The following is a 25,409-nucleotide window of genomic DNA, read 5'->3' as shown; positions in this document are numbered from 1 at the left end:
TTGACCTGTACAAGCACATTGGCAAAAGTGTAAAACAAAACAAAAACAAAATTTACTTCTTGCAAAGTATTACCAGATATTGTTGTTTGAGTATTTTTGATTGTTACAAAACCACAGATTGAACCCTTTCGAACTGTACTATTTCAAGGCATACTTTTCAGCTTAAATCAGTGCATACAGCATGCCATCCCCACTCCCCACAATGCCCCCCACCACCCCAACATCTTAATCCATCTACAAAGGTCATTCAGTAACAACGGCCATCTTGACCTAGAGGGATTTCCTCAGAAGAAACATCATGGATCTGATATATTGGATAGATGCTTTCCAAAGACTTCCTTCCCTGCGTGGTTACACAGACTCGTAACCTGATCGCCTCTTCCTGCGACCAATCAAGTAAGCAATGAGAACAATAACAACCAATCCGGCTAGAGCAGCTCCCACAGCTATGGGCACAATGCTGTTGGTTTCGGTGTCTGCTGGGCACTCAACCATACCTGCAAGTTAAACAATAATTGTTATCAGCTTCCCCACATGCAGTCAAAGGGGCCACTAATTATAGTTTGTAATAATGCCAGTTACTTATACACATTTTGAGTCACTCACATGACTGGAAACCCCCAACCCATGCCCCAAAACCTGAACAAGTATGTTATAATATCTGCAAGTTTGATATAAGCACATCAATTAAAGTCTACTGTACCTATACCAGACCTGACCAAGGGAGATAAATCTTTTATTAAACCATCTTAAGGTGAATACAAGACATGTTTTTCTTCAGCATATAGATTACGGGAGTACAAAAAAGGTCTGCATTCAAAAATGGTTTATTCTATGGAAGTGACCTATGTTAATATTAAGTCTTTCAACACCAGCAAACCAGAAGTTTCACAGAGTCTTATTATTTGAAGACTCCATTTTCCAAGGAAAATATCAGCTTGTAAAACATCATAGCTACTACATGCCATACACCAGGAATACTTTCACAAATGCAACAAGTGATTTTATTGCATACAAACTGGTAGAAATTCAGACTGTTCAAATGACATGACTAAAGGCATCAGTCTTATTACAGAAATGGATACCATCATTAACTTTCAACTTCCAAAACATTTTGATGAAAGTTTTGGAAGAAATTATGATATTCTGTGCGTATGAAGCAAACATCTGCCATCTATACATAAAATATGGAACTTCGTGAATGTATTATGCTAGGCTGTAGCCTGTGACAAAAATGATTCATGCATATATCAATTGGATTGAACATCCTATCCAAACGTGGAGATCAGATGACAAAAGCAGAGATGCATGAAAAGATCTAAACAGAAACTCAGATATAAGTTGGACAACTTTTATGAGTACTTTGAGTGATTTGTTTATAAACTAAATTTGTTTTATGAATTTATTGAATGTTCTTTCTTGCCCTTTGATATTTAGAGTCTTTGCTGAAACAACTTCTAAATATGAATCTGTCAATAGAATATGGAAATCAGACTATTTATCAGGCAATATGAAAAGTGATAGTGAAAAAGATTTCACATATGAATCATGTCAGGTAGATTCCTTAAATGATATAGTTTTTTTTACTTGACTACAGCCTGGATGGTTTTCTTTCCGGATCTGTTAAAACAGGTTAAAGGACAGACCAGTCTGAAAACACAGGTCCTTCTCGTATGCCATAAGCTGTACTCACCATCATTGCTAAAGGTAGTGCTGTTTCCTGTTTGGAATGCCTTGTACTGGAAATTTGACGTTATCAACTCCACACCATTATTCGCTGATATGGTCACATTGGCATTGCACTTGTAAGATCCCTTCTGGCTTGCATCAAACTGAGCTACGTTGATAGCCATCACACTCATGTTCTCACCTACAGGCAAATAAACAATTGATAAATATGAACTTTTCAAGGAGTAATAAATTAAATGTAACTACCTACAGGTTTTGAAGAAAGGTTCTCTTGCTCAGCAGACAAGTCTTCAAAGAAAAGTCTGTCTGGCAGGAAACAAGTGGGCAATGGAACAGTATAATAGCCTGAAGTTTTCCTTTCCAACATATAACATATATACATCATGTGAGTAGCTTATCTTGACATGGAGAGACATTGTACAGCCCTGGGCCCAATTGCACAAAACTTAGAGCTACAATTATTGTAAATCCTTAAAGGTCACATGCAACATAAAATACAACTTTGCAGATTCTGATACCTTTCGCTATGCACTTACTGAAACAAATCAATAAAAATGCCAATTCAACCTATGAAGTTGAAAAAAAAAAATGCAATGAAAAAAAAAGCCCCCGAAATCCGAGTTCAAATGATTCCCCGCCCATAATGCATGCACAATGAATAGGTTCGCTGAGCTTGAAACAGAATGCATGAGTATGAGGTCCTGAACAGTAGTCTAATCTTGGTTGTGTACACAAAGGAGTAAATAATCTACTTGTTAGATAAGAAAGCTCACAAAGAAAGCTCATGCCTAGTTTATTGACACCTATATGTCTGCCTGCCTGTCTGCTAAAGACAATATGCAATACACAGCTTCAATCATTCACCACATGCAATTTAAACACCTATTAGGACATACGCCATAAACAAAATAAATTGATTTATGACTCGTGCACCGGAGTCCTGTCTCTGTCGCATTATGTACATTATGTACTTGTACACATGACATGTTTTTGTGTCTGTGGGTTTGTGCAAACAAACTACATCTATTTTTCTCAAATGACTGGATCTGACGGAAACTGGTGCAAACTCTTGTCAGTTTCAATTCCTGCTTTGTACTTGGACAAATAACAGTTTCCAGCCACGCAGTAGTTCACCATTTCTTCTGAGATGATTTTTGATTGGATCGAACGCAAATTCAGTGAATATGTATTTACAAAACCCACCATCTCTAAATACATTCTTTATGGATAACAACTTCTTCTAGTGTATATGATTTTGTTAGACAATGGTATATGAATCCACACTGAAACAACACATCAAGTACAATAAAAGAAGTTGTTACCCACAAAGAATTTTACTTTCTTGTGACTCACCATACTTCTAAAATGCCCACTAAACAGATCATCTTTCTGTACACAATGAGCCTTCAGTGTATCAGCAAATGAACCAGCCAATCGGAAGCCATCGTTAAACTTGAGTGCACATCCACCCGCCATGTCTCCCAAGGACCTCGTTTCAAGGAAAGTAAGCCCAAGTACAAAATATTGCACTTTTGAATCGTGACTGTACACTTACAATTTTGTTTAGTTGTTTTTTATGAGCAGCAATGTATATTATGTGTCATGAATAAGTGATAATTGTGTTTTAATAATGTTTGATTTTTTGGCTGCATGTGACCTTTAAGATCGCGATCTTAGGCTTCGGCTGCAATTGCCATCCACTTGCACAAAGCGATTGTAGGCTAAGATCATTGTAAGTTACAATCAAAACATACAATTGGTCGGAACCAATTGTAAGGAGCTAAGATCATTGTAATAGCAAAATGTAGTAGCATCAGTAGCAAAGTTGGTGTCAATTTCACGCAAAAAATTAGCTTTACGTTTGGGGATTGCTTTCATATTGCATAAAACTCTGACTCGCCTCGACATTTCAACAACACAGAGATCGCAACATCGATTTAACATCAGAAATATCGTTATCTGCGGTAGTGAACAAAATCATTATCCAGTCGATGTCATTAAGTACAATACTCATCCGATTCAGTGTTGGAAAAAGTATTAACACCATACCTTTGTGATACTCAAGGAAAGGATAGTAATGAAAGGTGTCTGCATGCGATTAGCAGTGGCCATGACCTTTCCAATAACTGAAGGGCAGCTAATCTTGGTTTTTACGCAAGATGGGAGTGGTTTCCCTTTGCATATTATGCCGTTGCTGTAAACTCTGCCATGCCCAAATACAATGTATGTTATGTTGTGACATCGCAGATCTCCACATATATTTCTTTTCGGTCAATGATTTTGTCTTGGTTTATCATTAAAATAATCAACAGTTGGATAACGTACAAAATTATGGGGTTTTTTTTCTCTAAAATCTACATTAAATCTGATGAGAGACAAGAGTTTTAATCTATGTATTTTGAATATAATACAAGTATTCTTCAAACAGGAAAAATACACTTGCTAAAGGTATGTGAAATTTGCGTAGAAAGTTTTTAGACAAAAAGAAAAAGTGATTATCAACAAAATAGCGTAAACTAATTAACATACTGTGGATAAGTATTTAACAATGCATACAACACACACAAAATAATATTGTTTTCATATTTCCCTGTCATGTGTTTTCCACAACACTCCCCTAGTTGTGTCACCCTTTCATATCTTTACAAATCTAATGCTTGTGGGATATATTTGGGATTTTACTACAAATAACACCGACCAAATGCCAAACTATGTTTCACGGAGAGCCATTAACAAATCATGGTACATTTAGGTGTTATATCATAAGGAAATTTTATTCATATTTTTTTCCTTTTAATTTCCTTGATTATTAGCTCAATAACTCCAGACCCAAATTTGTTAATGTATTTTTTTGTGTATCAACATTTTCGTACAACATGATATTTCTGTGGTCGCAGTATAACATTCTTAGTTCATAAATCAAATTAGAATAAAAAAACAGAGAATAACCCACGAGGTACGAGTGATAATATATGCTACCTTCCACGTTATCATTTCCTTCTTCAACGTCATCATTTCCTTCAAGGATTTGTGGGTTTGAGTTTTTGGGGTTTTTTTATTTTGTATTGTTTTGTTTTCATGAAAAATCTGCAAGGTGCGATTAAGGAAGGAATGTCAGTTGCGTGCAGTAACCAGTTCCAATTTTTATTTATGCTGTATACTATGCACTCTTGCAGACAACTGTAGTCAGGAGTCGAGTTTTCTACATCCATCAACATTTCTACCTCCAACATTGATGAGTTTGATCTTAGTTAAGATCGCAATCTTAAATCCATGCTGTCTTAAGATCGTCTTTGTGCAAGTGGATTAGGGCAATTGTATGGTGATTGTAAGGTTGATTGTAGGGGCTTAAGATTGATTGTAACTAAGATTGCTCTTTGCAAGCGGGCCCTGCTGTATCTAGTAGCCAGATCATAGCCATTCACAGCAATCTATGCAGCCATTCTCCAAGAACTTCCATGTTTATATATAAACCATCACATCAGGTCAACTCTTTATGCTCAGTAATCCAGCATCAAGTTCCACAGCTACTGTAAAGTCATGTCTGCTGGAGACCATACTCACCAGCTTTAGAAGCATTTGGGAAGTGAGAATCCAAGACATAGCTGATTGTGACATTAGACAGCTGGTGATTGGTGTCTGTGGTCGCTGCAAGACTTGATGGCTTATCTAGTGAGAACACCATGGTGATACTCCAATCCTTGAAGAAGCTGAAAGTGACGGAATCCTCCATTTCTCCACAGCTGCCTGTTATGTCAGACGATGTCAGTTGTGGTACAACAATGTGCACTGTCTTGTTCTAGAACCATACAATTATCAATCAGTATATTACTTTCCTCTATGCTGGACAGACATGGCAGTAGAAGTACAGGCTTTCCTTGGATATGTACAGACAGGTAGATATGAATAGACAAAATTGTTGAGATGGTAGATCACATATGGGTGAAGAAAGACACAGGTGAGACAGGTAGATACAGATCCAACAGGTACAGACAGGCAGACATGGATAGACAGAATGAACAGTCACCCTGCTACAGGTAGTTATATTACATATAGAGAGACATGGAGTGACAGGTAGAGACATAAGACATGCAGATGGGAAAAGACAGCCAGAGACCTAAGACATGCAGATGGGAGAAGAAAGGTAGACCTGTGACATGCAGATGGGAGACGAAAGGTAGAGACCTAAGACATGCAGATGGGAGAAGAAAGGTAAACCTGAGACATGCAGATGGGAGAAGAAAGGTAGAGACCCAGGACATGCAGATGGGAGGAGACAGAGGAGTACATATATGACACAGATTGAGATTACATACCTCATTCTTAGCATCTGTGTAGGGAATGTTGAGGAATAGGGCTGCCTTCATCACTAAACATGTTGCATTGCCATCAGACACTGTAAAATTATTGACAACTGGTCCTGGTTGTGGCTTTGGAGTTGTTGGTGCTACTGAAGTGCTTGAGACTGTTGTTGACACATCTTCCTTACACCGTGCCCCTGTAAGCACCAAAATGTGTGTTACTTTTATTTAATTCTTTCAGGTTGCATTTATTATTACATAAACTCATTAACTACATTTGCAGCTGCTGGCTCCAGGAGGACCTGGTCTACACCAACATCTGCGGCTGCTGGCTCCAGAGGACCTGGTCTACACCAACATCAGCAGCTACTTGCTCTAGGAGGATTTCGTCTAACATCAGCATCTGCAGTTGCTGGTTTGAGGAAAATCTAGTTCACAAGCATCTGCAGCTGCTTGCTCCAGGAGGACCTGGTCTACACCAGCATCTGCAGTTACTGGCTAGATGAGAACCTAGTCTTCACCAGCATCTGCAGCTGCTTGCTCCAGGAAGACCTGGTCTACACCAGCACCTGGGCCTTTATTCTCAAAACACTCGTAACTCTTAGAATTCTTAATTCTGACTGTAGCCAATGTGTTAAGAATTGGTATAAGAAATTTGTAGTGCTACAAACGTTTTGAGAATAGCTAGCCAGGTCTACAACAGCATGCTTGCTCTAGGAGGACCTGGTCCACACAAGCATCTGCAGCTGCTTGCTCTAGGAGGACCTGGTCCACACAAGCATCTGCAGCTGCTTGCTCTAGGAGGACCTGGTCCACACAAGCATCTGCAGCTGCTTGCTCTAGGAGGACCTGGTCCACACAAGTATCTGCAGATGCTTACTCTAGGATGAACTGGTCTACACCAGCAGCTTGCAACATGAGCAGGAAACTTCTTCACTGAACATGAGTGATTCTAAGCAAATCACTGAAGCCATAAAAACCCTCAAAGTCAAAGGGGCAAAAAGTGCTGATTTCTAGGTAATGAAGCTTGTTCCTCTACATATTATACCCAATAATATTACCTTGTTCAGTGAAGTTGCCATCATCCAGGTTGAATGCCTGCCACTTAAGACTGCTCAAAAACATTTCAGACTTATCACTAAAAATAACAGGCTCGCCATCTTCGCATGTGTAGAAGGTAGTGTCAGTGGTGGCAATCTGGGGTGGGTCAACTTTCCTCTCTATACGTGTTCCGGCTGTAACACAAATCACCTGCAGCACTTCAACCCACTACTATGAGTATAGTTTGACTTTCTTCTTTGTGCACATTATGAAATTGAAACATAAACATGAAACCACTGTTGTTGGACATGTGTATAAAAAGTGAACTGAACCTCATACACTTCGCGCTCAGATACAGATATTTGTTGCATCATAATGGTAATGTTATCATAGGTAGATGTAATAGGGCAGAACATCTTACTATTCCATTCCGGAAACATTTCAGAATATTATCATGGTATAAAACAATTATTGCACTTTATGTTTGCACTAGACAAAGCACTTTCCTCACCAGCTACAAACTTAATTGCAGATGATTGTGTCTTCAAAAATTCTACAATCATGATTTTCTTATAGTTTCAAGACCTCCAATATTCAAGTCACACCATGATTAACTCAGAAGCAATCTATATGTATACATATATCCTAATACAATATCAGTCCTATGAGCTTTATGCTATCTGAAACTCGCAAACATTTTCCACACTTTCCACATTTTGCACTGCAGATTCACTTGCTGAGCGTGTGAAAGAAACAAACAACAGTGCTTCTACAGCATCACTAATTGTTAAACCATTATAATGCATCGGCAAATGATGATGAAAATATATTTACGTTTCTTGGCATCAGGAAATCGAACTGAATCTTGAACAACTGAGAACATGATAGATTTGATGCTTGCTGTATCACTAAAATCTGTGAATTCAAACGTGATACTGTTATTATCAAAGTTGATAGTGAGACTCGCATTCCCATCAGTGTCACACATGCCATCCAGGGTGTAGTTCTTTGGAACAGCAAATGGTATAGATTCCATCTGCAATAGAATAATCAATGTGTCACTGTATATTTGGGCATACACATGCCTCCTGCCTACAGAGAGAAGAAACTCATTACACCTTACACACATGTACTGTATGGCAGATCTCCCGTGTGCGGGTGACATCCTCATATTACATGTCTGTCAAGATGAGAAACAACTTCAGGAGATAAAAAATCTCCCTTTACTGATGTCTAAAACACTGTTAAAGAAATGGGAGAGTGAAATATGGTCTCATTATTTTATAGTGAATGTATACAATCACTTTCGGGGAAAGACGAAAAATGACAGTTAACAGTATCTTTGTTGAGCAGGATGCCTCACAGAATTAAAGATTGATCCTATGTTGAAATAGAACATCATACTGATGTGCAATATGTGATGTCTTGATAACAAGAACTAATGCAACACACTGAAACATCACCTCTTCCAAACATTACTAACACAATTCTCAAACGAGAGGCCTGTTTGTTGTCAATTCTGTACCTAACAATATTCCCAGTGATGTTTGGCACATTGGGGCATGTTAGGGCATGTTGGTGCTTGACCACCCAAAAGACATAGAGGCTCCAGTAAAATAAGAAAGGATGATGTGATCAATTGTAACCAAGAATATCCACAAGTTATAGGCTCTTTATAATTCTGACCTAGTTAGAAAATACATCATGATGTTGTGGTAGGCACTGTTTTAAATACAGAAACTGTGATTATGGTGTGTAAAATAAACTGAAAACAAGATCATCAGTGCACATATTTCCTCCCCATCTACCAACAATTACATCACAACAAACCTAATAAGATATTTTCTGAATTTTATCCAGTGATGGAAAATTTGTGAGAACCATGGCATTAGCTACTACTTAAATGAAGTTGGTGAGACCTTCAGAACTGTGATCAAATACTTAGTGATGCTGTCAACAGGCAAAACTCACAGTTTTGTTGTCCTTGGTTTCATACATGATGGTCAGTTCAATGCCTGCATCCATGCGAATACAGGTTTCTGTGCCATTAGAAAATTCATACTGATTCAACGGAGGAATGGGCCTTGTAGTGGAGGAAGGGGCCTCTGAAGTGCTAGGTTCTTCAGAAGTGCTAGGTTCTTCAGAAGTGCTGGGTTTCTCGGAGGTGCTGGGTTCTTCTGAGGTGCTGGGTTCTTCTGAGGTGCTGGGTTCTGTTGAAGAGCTGGGTTTTTCTGAGGAGGTTGATTCCGCTTCAGATGTTGACTTGCCGTCTGCATCACAGTGCTCCACTGAACAGATTAATACAAATCTTATACAAGGTCATTACTGCAGCTCTTCCAAAGGAAGTAGAAAATTCAACTATTTTAAAATCCATTACTTGCTCTACATTTTACAACTTGAAGTGTCAGCTTATGTGTGACAGAGACATTACAATAATAATCCAACTTGTCACAGATATATAACAACTGTCAGCTAATGTCACGAGGAAATTACAATATTACTATGTATCAGTTGATATTATTGAAGGATATTAAAGCTGATGTCATCAGTGGATACTACAGGCACATAACATCATGTCACATCAATTTTTTATTTGAGAGGACAGTACATACAGAATCACCCTAGTGTCTTCTGATATCCATTTTTTCAACAGTAGACATGACACACACATTCAAAATCACTCTACATTAGTTTTTAATGAAAAATGTGATTTTTATGATAAAAGAGATATTTTAAGGATAAGGAAACATCTGTACATCTCTCAACACTGTACTATAATTACATTTGCAGTGCAGCAATATCATAGCATTGTCAGATGATCAAGTTCATGACATCATAGTACTGTCTGGGCATTCCACAAAATGTACTGTCAAAACAATATCTCCATGGAGATTTCATATGATCTCACACAAGTGATATCTCCTGTGAAACAGTTTGGGATGATAAATGTTTCAACACTGAAAACATTTAGGAATGGAGCCCAAACTCATCTGGTCCATGAATACAAAAAGATCAAACCCAAACTATTCTTTGGTTTGAAACAAATACTGTAAACCTTTTTTTCTCTCTCTCAGACCAATAACCTAGGACTGCTAAATCATTTGTTTGAGTTTAATAGAATCCATGAATATGCATGAAGAAATTAGCTTACCATCACTGCTATATGCTCCTTTAGACAGGTTAAAAGCCTGAACCTGTAGCTTCTTCAGTGTAAGAACAACAGTGTATGTTACGTTATTACTAGAAGAAGGCTTGAACTTGATTTCCTGTTGTGCATTACACATGTAGGACTGGTCTGACTTGGACAGTGTTTCAGTGCCTTCACCATCTTCAATGACATCTGCAAGATGACACACTTTGTATTATTTCCAGACATTATACGTGATGAGAGTGTTTGTGAAGAGCTGAATACATCACCGAACACCCTGGGGAAGCCAAAAGATAGGTGTGAGAGCTGCAGTAGTTGCCTTGACCACAGATACTCATGTACACACTTCAAACTTCCTTCTACTACATCTTTCATTGATCAATTCATCCAGGACAATACCTCATAGAGAGAGGTAATGATATATTTTGTTATTTTTTTTAAGTATGTGAAACAACATCAAATGCTGTGATTTTCACTGAAGTACGATCCAACTACAAGATTCCATGATTGTTTATTGTTTGACAGAAACACATCTCTTTCTGCGAATATGAAACAAAGTATTCCAAAATAAAGAATTAGGAATAAATTTAGTTCCATTTATTAACATTTTCCAGTTTACTTCAAAGTGTGAGGCAGTTAACTTCAATCTGTTCACCAGCCAGCTTAACTGTTCTCACGATTAGGTTTATGTCAATACAGAGTGGAAATGCTAAAAACAAAGCATTGTCAACCCTACATGATGGCATCAAATGATTCTACAAATGAAGATTACTCAAAAAGCACTTTCATATGAACAGAAAATTGTCTATGTGAAAATGGAAACTGGCAGGTCCACGACAATGACCTTGATGTGATTGTATGAAACACAATGTTCTAGTTACTGTTCACAAGTGTCTGAAAACCACTGCTAGAGAGACTAGTTTCTGGCAGCGCATTCTCATTCTGAACTGGCTGATGTTTCTTGCAGATTTCAACATTTGGAAGGAATTTTGTTCATCATCACACAGGACACTCTTGTATATTAGACCTGACTCTGAATATTGAATCAACAGAAATAATACTACCAACCACAACTTCCAACTTCAGCTGCAAAACAATTAACAATGTTTATTCACAACCATATACAAGATCAGTATCAAACTCACACTACCCCTTTACTATAAACAAAGCTATCAGCGACATCTGAAAACAACAAATTACATGATTGTAAAGTTATTGGTTAAACACATTTGATATGGGACTATTTTCAGTGTTTGAAATTCACTTTTTTAGCTTGTAGCAGGTACTTGATACCTGGCTTAAAAAAAAGGTTGCAAAATCCCTTATCTAGTAGCAGCATTCTTTTGTATTGCTGTTAACCCCTCCCTCCCAGTCCCATTACTGATTTTGACCACATGGAACTGTATTAGGTCTCCTGACCCTCTCTCCACTCCCATACCACCTGAAATCCCTCAGGAAGACAGTCAGTGAAGTCAGGAAGAAACACACTGCACCTGGGAAGGTTGTCAAGATTAAGACACACTACTCACCGTTGGTAAGATTTTTCTTGGGGAACATCTTATCAGCTTTATACTGAAACATCATGTGTAGTGCCACAGTCAAACCATCTGTTTTCTTGCTGAAGATTAGTGTCCACTTCGCACCAGTTTTGTTGAAATCGATGGTGAGTTTAGTTAGATTTTGTCCACAGGACCCAGTTACTAAATGTGCATCACTTGACATCACAGAAGCTGTTGCCTGGCAGAAAGTAATAGATAAAAAAATATATATATCCTTGCAAGAATACTCAGTTTTGACTGTCTTCAGATTACTTTAGGTAAGGTCAAAATAGCTGGGAACATTACCGAGCATACCTGCATATAATGCGAACGCCCTCTACACCCCTTCAAAATTGAGGATAAATAATATACCCTGTGTATAATGCGACCACGGATGAAGCACATCACAATAAAAAGTGTTTTGTCATGCGTTGTTTTTATACGAAGCTTTGTGAAGCGTATTACTCCAACATGACCTTGAATGAAGCACGTTACCAGCACATACAGTAAATACATGTTTTTCTTGCGTTGTAGAGACCATCTCCAGCAAACGAAATGTATTTTTGTTACTGGTTATATGTTTGTCTATTTTGCCATGTATTTCAGTATAGACATCTAACCACATACTTTTTTGAAGGAAAGTGATTGCAGTGATAATTTAAGTTAAATATATAAAAATATGGAAGTAATATGCTTAACAGATAAATGAAATATGAAATGATCCCACTCATGAAACACAGAAGTATTTGCTAACTGTGTGCGGAGTTTATATTTCTAACGCGGAGAGACAACCAGCGAAACCTAGGCGATGTGTCAAGTTTCTGAACCCCAGTTCTTAGTATACACCACAATCAGTAACCTATTCTAGTGGTAGCATATAAAGAGTGAATTGCCGTACCTTTGCATCCATGGTAAACCGGATTTCGCGGGAAAATGGCTACCATTATCAAGGGAGGTGAAAATGACAATTGTCTAAAAGACCGTGACTTGTCTGTAAAGAACAAATTTCGTTGGGAAAGGATGGAAAGAGCGGCCCTCTTGACCTAGCTTGATTTTTCAGTGTTTTTCACAATTTGTCATTCTCATGTCTGTTTACCATGTCAGCTGGCTTGTAAATCTGGATCGATGGTCATTTCAACTTTACTTACAGAGAATATACGTTAAAAACCAGGAAACAAGATACAAATGGTCTTTATTTCGGATATTAACAGTTATTTCGGACTAAATGCGAAGTTTTCTTGTGAAGTGCTGGGATGACTATCAAATGCCATTTGACATCATCAGTGGAAACTGAAAGTGACACAGCTGGGAAAAATGTAAGATCTTATGCCCCGTTTATAATGCACCCCCCCTTCCTGACCTCCTCATACTAGGTAAAAAAAACCTCACATTTTACGCGGGTATATACGGTATGTGAATGGAACAGTGAAAATTATTGTAGACACTGGCTGTTTGTGAGAAGGGAAAACATAAAATCTGTTGGCAATGAAATGTAAAAAACATCTCATTCAGAAGTCCAAAACTATGCAAAAACCAGTTCAGCACCAGACCTATGTATGTGCCAAATGATGGAGAGAAATAGTAACTGGTTTAAGAGTTCTCCTTCAGAGAAGAGGTCTTTTAGTCAAGGTTCAAAACTAAACTGATGTATGTGCCAAGTTCAGTGAAAAACGTTTTTTGAAGTTCTGCTCCAGCAAAGATGAATGTGCATAGTCACATGGACACAGAGATGCACAGATGGATGGACAGAGCCCATTTGGATAGAAACAGTCATTATAGGAGTACAAGACGAAAATGTCACTCCAATAAAAACTATCACTGATTTGGTATTTGAGACAAAATGATCTTTCTTAAAATATCACAATGGTGAATTCAAACATTGACATTCAAACTAATCCAAAGGTAAACTGGGTTCTAAACCAAATGTCATAAAACACCACATCTATAGATGTTTCCAATGTTTTTTTCATCTGCTGGTCATATCAAATGGTAGTAAACAACTATAGTGGTCCTTGCTGAAATTTACAGGTCTCCATGATTAGTAAGTTAAGACTGTGTTCTAGAAATGTAAAATAAACATTGTACATTGTTGATTCAGAAAGGTTATCAGCATTAGGCTGATCAGAGTGCATGTAGTATATTCAATCAGTGATTCGCCAGATTCAGGACTCTCAAATTAACCAGTCCAAGTCAATATATACCAGAAACACTGCATAGTCATCTTCACAGATGTAAATTGTGGCACTAAAAAAAGATCAGCTGTAGTTTGCTGAATTATCCTCACCCACAGAATATAAATGTTACTGCCTTTATCTATTTGATGTTCAAAACCATGCCCTTTCAATTTCAGCATTTGGACCTTTTGTGACCATTTCTGACACACTGAATATGTGTAATGACAAATTATTTTCAACATAATGAGTTGTGATAACCTACCAGTTGGTTGTCCCCTTGTGAGGCTGTGGTTCTGAATGTAGCCTCCACATCCATCATCACACAGGGGTCTGTCGAGTTGTACTTGAACCTGACGCCAGCCGCTGTGGACAATGAAATGTAAGTTTTATGATAAAACAGGTATTTTATACCTAACCACACTCATATGCTACATACTTAGCTCCCTTTCCTGCTGAACAGTGTGTGGTTTCTGCCAAAGTGACCCACGTGACCTGAACACTGGCATCCTCGAGTTGAGCCCACACTAAAACCTACAAGGTGGTCTGTAGTGATGTGAGGGGACAGGTGGGAGGGCCCTTCAAATCAAGAGTCGGGATAAACAAAAAATATCACCCTTTGGTGACAAAAGGGAGATAACCTACTTGGTGGGTGAGTTTATGTTTGATCCAGGGAGCAAAGGGATTCAAGTTTCCACTTGACAGGGAAAAGGAGATTAGCATATAACATGAGTCAGGCTAAGGAAACATAACAAATCTTCAAACCTCAGCATAAACAAAACTTCAAAAAATGTAGGTAACAGGTGATGAGTTAGGTACTATGAATTCAATTTAACTAACTAAAAATAACTTTGATTTCATGTAACAACATGAAACATCCTGAAATGTAGAATCTGACATCTGGATACCAGTGAACATCAGTAAGTTGATATGATTGAGATCCTGGCACACAGATGAGGTATATCATCTTTCATCATATATACTAAATACCGAAATTCAGGTTTTTTGAGGCCCAATTCATGAAAGCTACCTTGACCTTCAAAGTCTTCCAAATACATGCCAGAACTTAACTTAATGCAAATGTGGGCGCTGACACAGATTTAAAGTCAGGTCATGTTGCTAAAAACACATGCACGCACGCACGCACGCTTGCACGCACTCACTCACGCACGCACGCACACACACAGAGAGTGAGAGAGAGAGAGGCCATTTCATGAATGACCTTCAAAGAACATGAATTTTCATCCTCGACTTCTCCAGGGTATAGGTTCCGATAAATATCTGACGTTTTAGCCAATCAGGTGTCTATGTTCTGAATTTGACCATACCAATCACAACTCAATTTCGTATCTTAAATTATTAACCAGTTAAACTTGGCAAGACAAATGATGCAGATGTTCTCTCAAAGATGTAGAAGGAATTCTTCTATGTATTGTTTTAAAGTTCAGGACCAATCAATTTGCTTGCATGATTTCCCCCCAAATCTGAGTCAGCAGATTTGCATTGCAAACAAACCTTCTTAGCTGTGACATTGGCAAGCTCAGTTGTAACGGTGGCTTAGTTGATTGGCTACTGTGAGAATGCAGAGGCAGCAAAGGGAGGTAATAAAATTAATGGGTTAAGCTGCAGATGCATACATGGTATAGTGGAGACATTTCGGTAGTTTGTTGTACTGTTGTCCAGCAGGAATTAAAGAAGTGCTATTAAGGTTGGGGACCACAAAAAGTTCAGTACCTTGGTATACCAAGGTTTTTGTACCGCTGTATTTACTTCTGATTTTAGCGACCTTCCACAGTACGTACCTGCTCATCGAAACAACCATGGTTTTCCAGTAAAACCGCCCATCTCTAGTTGTTACCCACAGTCTTAGTCTCAGTGTATTTCATTACACTCCACCACTGAGTCTAACAAAACCTAGTAGAAGTTCGCATCATGTAACCTTTGAGCGACAAATGGCTGTCCAATGAAACGCGAGATGGTTAAATAGATTTAACCAATCAGACAATGGCTACTATTTAAGCATCGGAGGGACTTTCAAAATATTCATGTCACTGACATAGATCTCTCCACAAACAAAAATCTGCATATAACAGTCATTTGACCTGCAGTATATACACGTTGGGGTTTCTGTTGACATGGTTACCATTAGCTAATATTTCCACAAGGTAACATCCTTGAATATTGCCAAAAACACTATTTTCAGACTCGAAGACTATTTACTCTCCGTTGTCATGGCTGTACGTACACTGTGTGCCTCACCCAGAAATGAGCGTAAGCTAAATAGCATTTGGAATTGTTCGGGTATGAAAATTTTCGAGATAAAACGTTCAGAAGCTATGTGCAAATGTCCAATTTTGTGATTTGGTAAGCTGTGTTCTGATTGGTCAGTCTCAAAGGTTACCTGACGTGACCTTCCATAAAGTTTTATTAGACTCAGTAGTGGAGTGTAATGAAAAGTACTGAGGATAAGTTTACTTAGACTGTGGTATCCATAAAATATTGTTGTAAATTGCATGTTTTAACTTATTCAATGATACTCACTTCGTGAATATTTATATTCTTGCATAATTCAAAACTGTTTGGTGTATTTGTTTGTGTGATATATTTCAAACTTTGCTCCATGTAGAGGTGATAGTTGAAGATGAGGGTAAAGCAGGTTGACCTGCTTGGCAATCAGTCACAAATGGAAACAATGTTGTCAGAATTAGAATGTTAGTGACATGTGGTGATGTGAGACCTTTGTACAACACACACATGACTGTGCCCAGCAATATTCCAACAATACTTCCCTGGTTTCAGTTTCTATGATTAAAACATCGTTGTGTAATATGACAACAAATTGAAGAACACAGACTGTTCACTTAGTCCTCATCAACAACAACCAGTAACTGATCCAGGATGAGCTTCCTAAATTAAAACCTTCACTGTCATCCATCCATCTGATTTTTCATTGTTTTATGCATGATAATTGTAAATATTGCATTTAAACATAGGTAGCTATTGTTTTGTTGCCTGCTGATGTCAGAACAATCAGAGTGAGTGAGTGAGTGAGTGAGTTTAGTTTTATGCCACACTCAGCAATATCCCAGCTATATGGAGGCGGTCTGTAAATAATCGAGTCTGGACCAGACAATCCAGTGATCAACAACATGAGCATCGATCTGCATATTTGGGAACCGATGACATGTGTCAACCAAGTCAGCAAGCCTGACCACCCGATCCCGTTAGTCGCCTCTTACGACAAGCATAGTCGCCTTTTATGGCAAGCATGGGTTGCTGAAGGCCTATTCTACCCCGGGACCTTCACAGGTTCAGAACAATCAACCACATCAACCAAATGAGTGACTGTGGACAGAGGTTGGTCTCTGTTCGCAACCATGCCTGTTTTCAGCAAGACTGTGACAGCCACTACCACATCATCTGCAGCTGGTACACTTCTCTTTCTCTTTCTTCTCTTTCACTGGGAAATGGACAGACATAATTACACTTCATAATTAATGTATTGTTAATAATATTGTTAATAATATTGTTCTTGTTAATAATACTAAGCACTATCCAGGAAACCTGCTCCCATTTCGTATCTGTTCTTACTACAAACTCTTGGAATATGAACTGGAATTTCATTTTGATTTCACAATTAATGAAACTCATTTATCCTGTTTGTATTAACAGTGTTAAATTTTCAGAACAGTTTGGCTTGGTCTGTTAGGGATATTCTAAGGTAAAAAGCTGTGTGTCAGTGGAAGCGGTTTCAGTAGGTAGTTCCCCTCCACACCAAACTGGGTGGTCTATCCTGAACATGAAGATAGACATACAGTATCAGGATGGGTGGAGGACAGACTTTCATGTAGAGCTGCAGTGGAGGACACTGATGAATGACCAGAATACTTCAATAACAATAACAGTGGTGTGGATAGAGAGATATCACATCATAACAGTAACAGATGTTACAGTTAATCAAGCCTGGCCAGTACAAACAGATATACCAATACTGATGGCATCCACTGATCTGTGCTGATTGCACAGAATGTTAAGTAATTAGTTAAAATAACAAAAAACTGAGTATTAATAACAAGCAAACAGTTTGTGAATATGCAACAGCCAAATGACCTATAAAGTAATCATAAAAACTTGTTGCTGGGTTTGAACAGAAAAGATATGATATATATCTGCACAGATATATGCAACACATTTTATTTAAAGAGGTATTTTCACTTGCTCATTGGCCTTTTCAGAAGATGACTTATGACATGGCAGATAAAAATGTTATATTAACAGTCTTAACAGCTAAAAGTTAGGCATTCCAAAATACATAATCAGTATCATAAATATGTACCAGACTAACTATCAGAATTCAGAATAACTAAGTTTAACAATTCACAGAAGTATCCTTCAAGTCGCCCCATTCATTCCAAGACACCAACATAATGATGCCATGTAGCATGTATGGAAAATAATATGTCAAGCTTGTCTTGTCTGCCATGACACTGTATATTAGTTGTCACAGACATAACATGGTTATGAAACAGCAATTCCAGTTGTGCAACAGTAACTGTGTCACATGATACAAACACACTCCTTAATGTGTGATAGTTGGAGGTGAGTCAGCTATCTAAGCATCTGCACACTGTCTCAGTAACCTTCACTCAACACTCATCATATCCATATCACTGCTATCTCACCTTTCATATGTCATCTGCCATCTCCATTTATAACATTAACACTGACTGCCTCACACAATGTTATGGATTACGGTGTCACAGGTTATAATATAACTTATAACCCCTCCTCCTGAATAAAAAAACATCTCTAGTGCTTACAGGATCCATAAAGATGCAAAAAAGATGTATTATATAGGACCCTTGGTCGGATGGAACTGCAGCACATGTCACCATTTCATGCCACGACAACTTGATGACTATAGAGGTATGGTTTCCTGTAATTTATTCACCAATTATCTGAGTAATGTAAAGGCTTAATCTTGTTTAACCATGAGCTTGTTTTTTAACACACCTTTTTCAACACATGCCAATGGGTGAAAGCACAAAGGAAATTGATTTCAGACTCACAAGTTAGATGTCACATGCTGCGTGACATAGGCAAATAATCAGAAATGTCTGAACTCCCTCTGACGTTTGAAAACGTTACAACAATATCATTAGAAGTCTTTCTATGAAAATAATGGAAATACACTGCTGATGAAAGATGCATGTCAAATTGACTGTAAAATGAAATTGTATTGTATTTTAAATGATCCCACTCAAACTTACTTTCAACTGTTTTCTTACCCTATCTGGTTGAGCAATCGTGATTCAGTTGTGGCTCATGTAAACCTCATTTCCAGCAAATGACTAGTTTAATACTGAACACATTGTGTGGACAACTACTTCTTTCATTTTTCAATTCGTGAGTGCAACATTTCAATATCCATTCTTGTAGTGTTATCAAATAGGAATGCAACATGAAAAGGTTTGGTTTGGGTGCTGGTCCAGACAATCCAGTGATCAACAGCATGAGTATTTGCCTACACAGACACAATGACGTGTCATTGAAGTGAGTAAGTCTGACTGCATGATCCTGTTGATTGCCTCTTACAACAAACATGGGTTGCTGTGTTCCTGGAGACCAATTCAAACCTGGAACTTTCGCGAGTTCTCTGTGAAGACGAGGGGATATATATATGTGGAAAGCAACAAAGAAAACAACATAACTAACATAACCAGCTTGCAATAAAGTATAGTATGATTGAGGAACTTACATACAATGGTAATTTATGTACCAAAATAGAACTTGGAAGAGTTATTTCGAAGGAAGTTTGAAAGTTTATGGTCAAACAAGAACAGTGGCTATCAGAGGGCTGATGACATACATCACCAGTGGAACCTGAAAAAGATACAGCAAAACAAGACAAAATTGAGAACTTCTCCTCTGTGCATAGGGCAATACCCTTGCAAATGCCTTTAGTACTATATTCCTATAAAGAGGCATACAGTAAAACACAAATAACTGCATGTTGCACAGAAAGTTCAAAATGAACAAACAATTCCAACACATCTTTTAACTTCTCTAACGTTTGAGTATTTCTTACAGTTGAACAACCAATGTCAGGTACAAGGAGTGAGTGAGTGAGTTTAGTTTTACGTCGCACTTAGCAATATTCCAGCTATATGGCGACGGTCTGTAAATAATCGAGTCTGGACCAGACAATCCAGTGATCAACAACATGAGCATCGATCTGCGCAATTGGGAACCGATGACATGTGTCAACCAAGTCAGCGAGTCTGACCACCCGATCCCGTTAGTCGCCTCTTATGACAAGCATAGTCACCTATTATGGCAAACATGGGTTGCTGAAGGCCTATTCTACCCCGGGACCTTCACGGGTCACAGGTACAAGGAACAGACATAGATAGAAGAGTAGATAGATAACACAGTGTTGACGGTTGTGTCATCATACTGAAGCGCATGAAATACCACTGAATGAGTCTTTCTGTCCAAGATGAAATTCAGTATATGCCTACATGTTCTTATGACATCAGACCCCGATTTCTCGAAACAAACTTAAGTCTGAGATTTGACTTAAATTAGAGTTTGTACACAAATTTGAAAAAATACATTTCCCAGAATGTACTGAAACTGACATTGCACTCAAAAATAGAAGACAGTTAGTGTTTTGTAAATATATTGCTTATGTTGTTTATACTTTTCTATTTTCAAAATGCAGTTGAGTAAAAATTTCACCTGTTTCCAATTGTCAAACTCAGTCCAGGCCTTCCATGCTGCTGGAAAATGAATGTAACTAACTTGAAACTACAAATGTAAGCCATGTTCTCACTAGTTCAGTTTGGGAATACAAGAATTAAGAAGAGCAAATTCTATGTATAATGAAGCATTATAACCCTTGAAGTTAATTAAGAAAGACGGGGGACAAAAATGGACTGGAGAAAAATATGATCATTATGGAATGCACAATATATTAACAGAAACATCTGAAAAGACCAGAAAGTCGTTTCAGTGGGTGTGGAAAAACATACTGCTAACCACAAACATCTTTGGTTAAATCATGCAGGCAAGATGGGGATTATCTTCATCAAATGATCACCTGTTCTTACAAATGGTACATTTGTGTGATGTATGAAGTGATTGCTTCCTCTGCATACTGGTAGACACAGCATGCCTGTGGGAATCTTTATGGAGATTGTACCCACTGTGATTTGTTGTCAGTCATCTGTCATCCCTCCAAGCTATTTTACTGAATATTTACTGACTCGAAACAAAATGTCAGGGTGCCAGAGTCGGAAAGCATTATTACTTTCAACTTAAGGTTTTTCCTTTTCCACTTCACTTACTTGACGGCTTTACAAACTGGATTGAAAACATTTTGGTGGGGGGATCCAGTAATTGGAAATATTTCATACATGAAAGCATTTTATCAAATGTACTTTTTGCCACACTTATTCAATCTTAATTGTATCTCTCCTAAGCTGTAGCTAATCTTCACAATGCACACCTGAATTTGATTTCCTTTCTAATATATCATACAGTCTTCCATCCCAGCAGATCCTGTCTAAAACTCAACCAACAAATCATCAGACAGTAGGTTCAACAGCAGATTTCAGTTTGTTTCCACAGTCCTTACCATTCAGGAACGTGTAGACAAATCGCTAACAGATATAATTCTGTGACCAATGAAATGAAAGTGTATATGTGACATTTTAGAAGCATCCAATCAACCTTATGCATATGTAATGTCACAATCTGAAAGAATCCAACAAGTGATCATTTGTCCTAATGAGGTTTAAGGGTAACAACATGCTTGACATATGGCATAAACAGGTCCTATCCTATCTATTCTGTTATTGTACCCAACCATTACAAATACTGGATATAAAAGAAATGAATAAAAGATGTTTTTCCAATAATACTATATACAGGCATAAAGCGCTACAGCTCAAATAACGTTGTGTGAAAAACAGTTTTGAGATGATGTCTAATACCTGCTGAGTCATGTCAGTGAACATTTGAAGCAGGTTCCAGATTAAGAAACAGGATAAGTGCCAAATGGCCATGTGACCACTGACAGAAGTGACGAGACACCCTTGTCATGTGTAACCCTTATTAGTTTCTGTGAACACTTTGTCAATTTCTGTTCCTTCACATATTTGTTCAGGCATAAATAAGTCAAAAATAAATTCTAATGTCACTGTCAAGCATATCACGTCTCACATGACAATAGAATATATGTCGCAACATCACCTGTACAGAGTAAAGAAGTGGTATATCCCTAAAACTGTCCTCACTCTTCATCTCCTAAACTACTCGAATGCCAAACTAGTGTTTTGGGATATCATAACCCGTGTTTATCTCTCAAGTTTGTTTCATCTGTTTCACATCTGTGTCAATAGTCAGCTGAAAAGCATGTAATATTTACTGTTCTTCTAAAAAGTTCAGTGCTATCAGCAAATCCTTTGAAGAAAGTATGTTACTTTCTAGATAGGTGCCCATTAACCTTACATGTGCACACATGGAAAAATCCACTGTGCGAGATACTAATGATTATTTAATCAACAGACAGTGGGTTAATCCTTTGAAGTTTCTTTACATTGCAACTGGCCATTTCTCAGGTACTACTCAGCCAAGAGCAAATTACGTAAGATATAATATGTTCACCAAACGACTAAAGAAAAGTTAGATGTAAAATACTGATTGATTCATATCATTGTGTCAAAGCTATTTTGAACACACTGAGAGCAATTCATATCATCAAACATGACAGAGACACACGACTGCTGTATACTGAAGTGCGTAATTGTACACTCACATACAGGTGACACTTGGATATAACAGAAGTGCTCCTAAAATCATTTTAAATGCACAATTTCAATTTGGGTACTATTTTATCCACTGATTCAGCACTCGTGAATGAAAGGTTTGTTTACCAAAGTCATTTGCAATCATCACCCATTCGTGGGCCCACAAAATATGACTGTCACCTTGTTTAGTGGATTAGGTTTTTGGTCACAATATATAGTAAGACTATGGAATACCGGAAACCATTTGCCATGTTTGAAATCTTTGAAAGCCAGTGAGTTTACTACTGGTTAGGGTTAGGATAAAGGTTCAGGGTAAGGTTTTGGGCTAGGGTGACGTGACACTAAACAACATGGCTGGCAGGTATCCAGTGTTCTGTAGGCATACCCAATATATCACAATGTACGACAACCCATTAAGTATTGACACCTACGAAAACAGGCAAGATGTGACAAGTTTTGAGTTAATGGTATCTTTTTTACTTGACACAGTCAAAAATAAACGTTGATATTAGTGGCATTAGTGATCTTGGGCTATTTATCTCAGTGCTAGAAATTCGATTTCATGTAATTACTTGTAATGCAGAGATTCAAAACAGTTTTGAGAGTGAGGTAATGTGTAATGTGTACATCAAAAGTAATCGGTAATATTTGAAACAAGATCAGCCATCTTCGGAGATTTCTCGGCTCAGTTCCGCGATTTGTTAGTCGCGTCCTGAAACTCACACATCAAAACATGGCATCACTGCTCGGAGCACCTGTCTCGGTGAGTTTTGTTTTCAGTTTCTACTGTTTTCATTTTCATAATTATCCATCTCTGACCACCCGTGTTGAATGCATTTAGGTATGAGGTGTTGTCAGAGCTATAGATTATTTTTTTAGGAAAAGATAGTCACTGCAAAAGAGCATCACAAGTCATGCCCACGGATGCTTCCGATGTTCAGACATAAACACCTTCCATGGGCATGACTTATGACGCTCTTTTGCAGTGACAATCATTTCCTGAAAAAAATAATTTATTGCTCCGACAACACCTCATACCTAAACGCATTCAACATGGGTGGTCAAAGATGGATAATTATGAAAATGAAAACAGTAGAAACTAAATATTACTGACATTGTTTCCAGTAAGGGCGTTGTGTTTATGTTATTAACGCTAAACTACCGATGTCGCTGCAATTATTTTGCGAGTGCGCTGCGTTTGTTTACATTTGAGATGCAATTCCTTCAAATTTGCCGTAATTCCTTCCATTATTTAGGGGGGGCCTGAGATTTTATTTACAAGCTATCTTGATAATTACCACAATCCACAAATTTAGGTTACATTGACAGACATGTAAATTTGCACCTTGTGCCATGACTAAAATTCGCAGTTTTGTTTCGACATAGGATGCTGTTAGGGCTTAGCTACCCGAACATAACTTTACCTAAGAAGCCACTGCCAGCAGTCTCAGTTTGCCCTGTTATTGTTCCCAGTTTTAATTTAATATCTAACTACAACACATGATAAAAATGTGGGTACTACGACCATTCTAACGGATAAACGATGCCTGAACATGATTTTCCTTTATGTCATTTATGTCCAGTCCCGTGACTGTTGGAACTATCACTGGACTGGCATAAAACATCTATATCGTAACCTTGACATGTTATTTTCAAAAACATAACTTACCTATTCCAAACACGGCAAATAAAAGAAATGCCTTCATCATTACTTCTTTCGGAATCTACTTCCTCCCCCAAAAGCTTGTTTGTCCCTGATAAAACCGATCCGTTTATTCTGAAATATAAAGATATACGGAGATTAACGCGGACAAATGATAACTAAGACTACCAAAAGATGTGTATACCTTACTCATAACACAACGCATCAGAATCGTTACCTCTTGCTACGCCTCCCCGTATTAAAATACAATGCTACTTCACGTGCAATGGACTATACGCGACCGCTTACACCCGTCATATGACTGCGATCACGTGAATTGTACTGATTTCCTAAGGACAGATAATAATTCATAGAAACATGGGTTGTGTCCCTTTGTGTTATGGAGCATGATGTATGACGCAAGAATTGGTCTTTCTACAAAATGTCTTTGACATATATTCTCGATCCCCATCATCTATATACAAATAATCTTATTCGTCGTGAACCAGTCTGACTAAGACTGGTGGATATTGCGAGTGCCCCAAGGGGTAGTCACAACGCCCCAATTTATTTTAAATGTTTAAACATATGTCATTAATGCATAGTTTTAGTAAGCTTCGATATTATATTCTTGAAATAATATTTTATACAATATTTCTGATGAATGCTGTATTCGAAAACTGATACCTATAGACAGCACTGTAATACCAATTATTTGCACGTTATTAATGACTTTGTTTAGAAATACAAGAATAAAATGAAATGTTTGCATAATATGTTCATTGGCCGTAAATGCACAGTAAAAGACAAATAATGTGGATGACAACTTCCGGTTTATTCACAGTGTTTCTGGGCTATTCTTTACCCCCTCCGTTTTGGAATAGTCCAGAAATGTTGTGATACACAATCAGCTAGAACTTGTCATCCATATTATTTGTATTTACTTAAATACCAACTTCGAACATTCTCTTCCCACAGAGGTTACTCCTGTCATATCTTCCTACGTAGGAAGATATGACAGGAGTAACCTCTGTGGGAAGAGAATGAACTGGGAAATGCCTCTCAA

At 37.9% G+C, this 25,409-nt stretch overlaps 1 protein-coding gene across 1 annotated transcript; it reads right to left on the bottom strand.

The window, feature by feature from the left end:
* Positions 1–93: 93 nt before the first annotated feature.
* LOC137281529 (lysosome-associated membrane glycoprotein 2-like) lies at positions 94–24,666 on the bottom strand. The gene is made up of 12 exons (XM_067812810.1): positions 24,582–24,666; positions 24,371–24,478; positions 14,154–14,254; positions 11,709–11,916; positions 10,183–10,371; positions 9,003–9,319; positions 7,866–8,067; positions 7,052–7,225; positions 6,006–6,187; positions 5,254–5,488; positions 1,694–1,870; positions 94–497 (listed from the first exon to the last, which is right to left on the bottom strand). The coding sequence occupies exons 2-12, from the start codon at positions 24,408–24,410 to the stop codon at positions 352–354; spliced, it is 1,971 nt and encodes a 656-aa protein (XP_067668911.1). The 5' UTR covers positions 24,411–24,478; positions 24,582–24,666; the 3' UTR covers positions 94–351.
* Between the last annotated feature and the right edge of the window lie 743 nt (positions 24,667–25,409).

This window comes from Haliotis asinina, chromosome 4 (genome assembly GCF_037392515.1).
Source record: "Haliotis asinina isolate JCU_RB_2024 chromosome 4, JCU_Hal_asi_v2, whole genome shotgun sequence".
In the NCBI taxonomy this organism is placed as follows: domain Eukaryota; kingdom Metazoa; phylum Mollusca; class Gastropoda; order Lepetellida; family Haliotidae; genus Haliotis; species Haliotis asinina.
Note: the sequence above shows the minus strand (reverse complement) of the source record. Positions and strands in the feature narration are given on the sequence as shown.

Excerpts from the sequence above, each read along its gene's own strand:
- LOC137281529 (XM_067812810.1), bottom strand. The coding sequence starts at position 24,410 with ATGATGAAGGCATTTCTTTTATTTGCCGTGTTTGGAATAG. Across the intron at positions 11,917-14,153 it reads CACAAGGGGACAACCAACTG|GCAACAGCTTCTGTGATGTC; the intron begins GTAGGTTATCAC and ends ACTTTCTGCCAG. Across the intron at positions 7,226-7,865 it reads ATTTCCTGATGCCAAGAAAC|CCGGAACACGTATAGAGAGG; the intron begins GTAAATATATTT and ends TTTGTGTTACAG.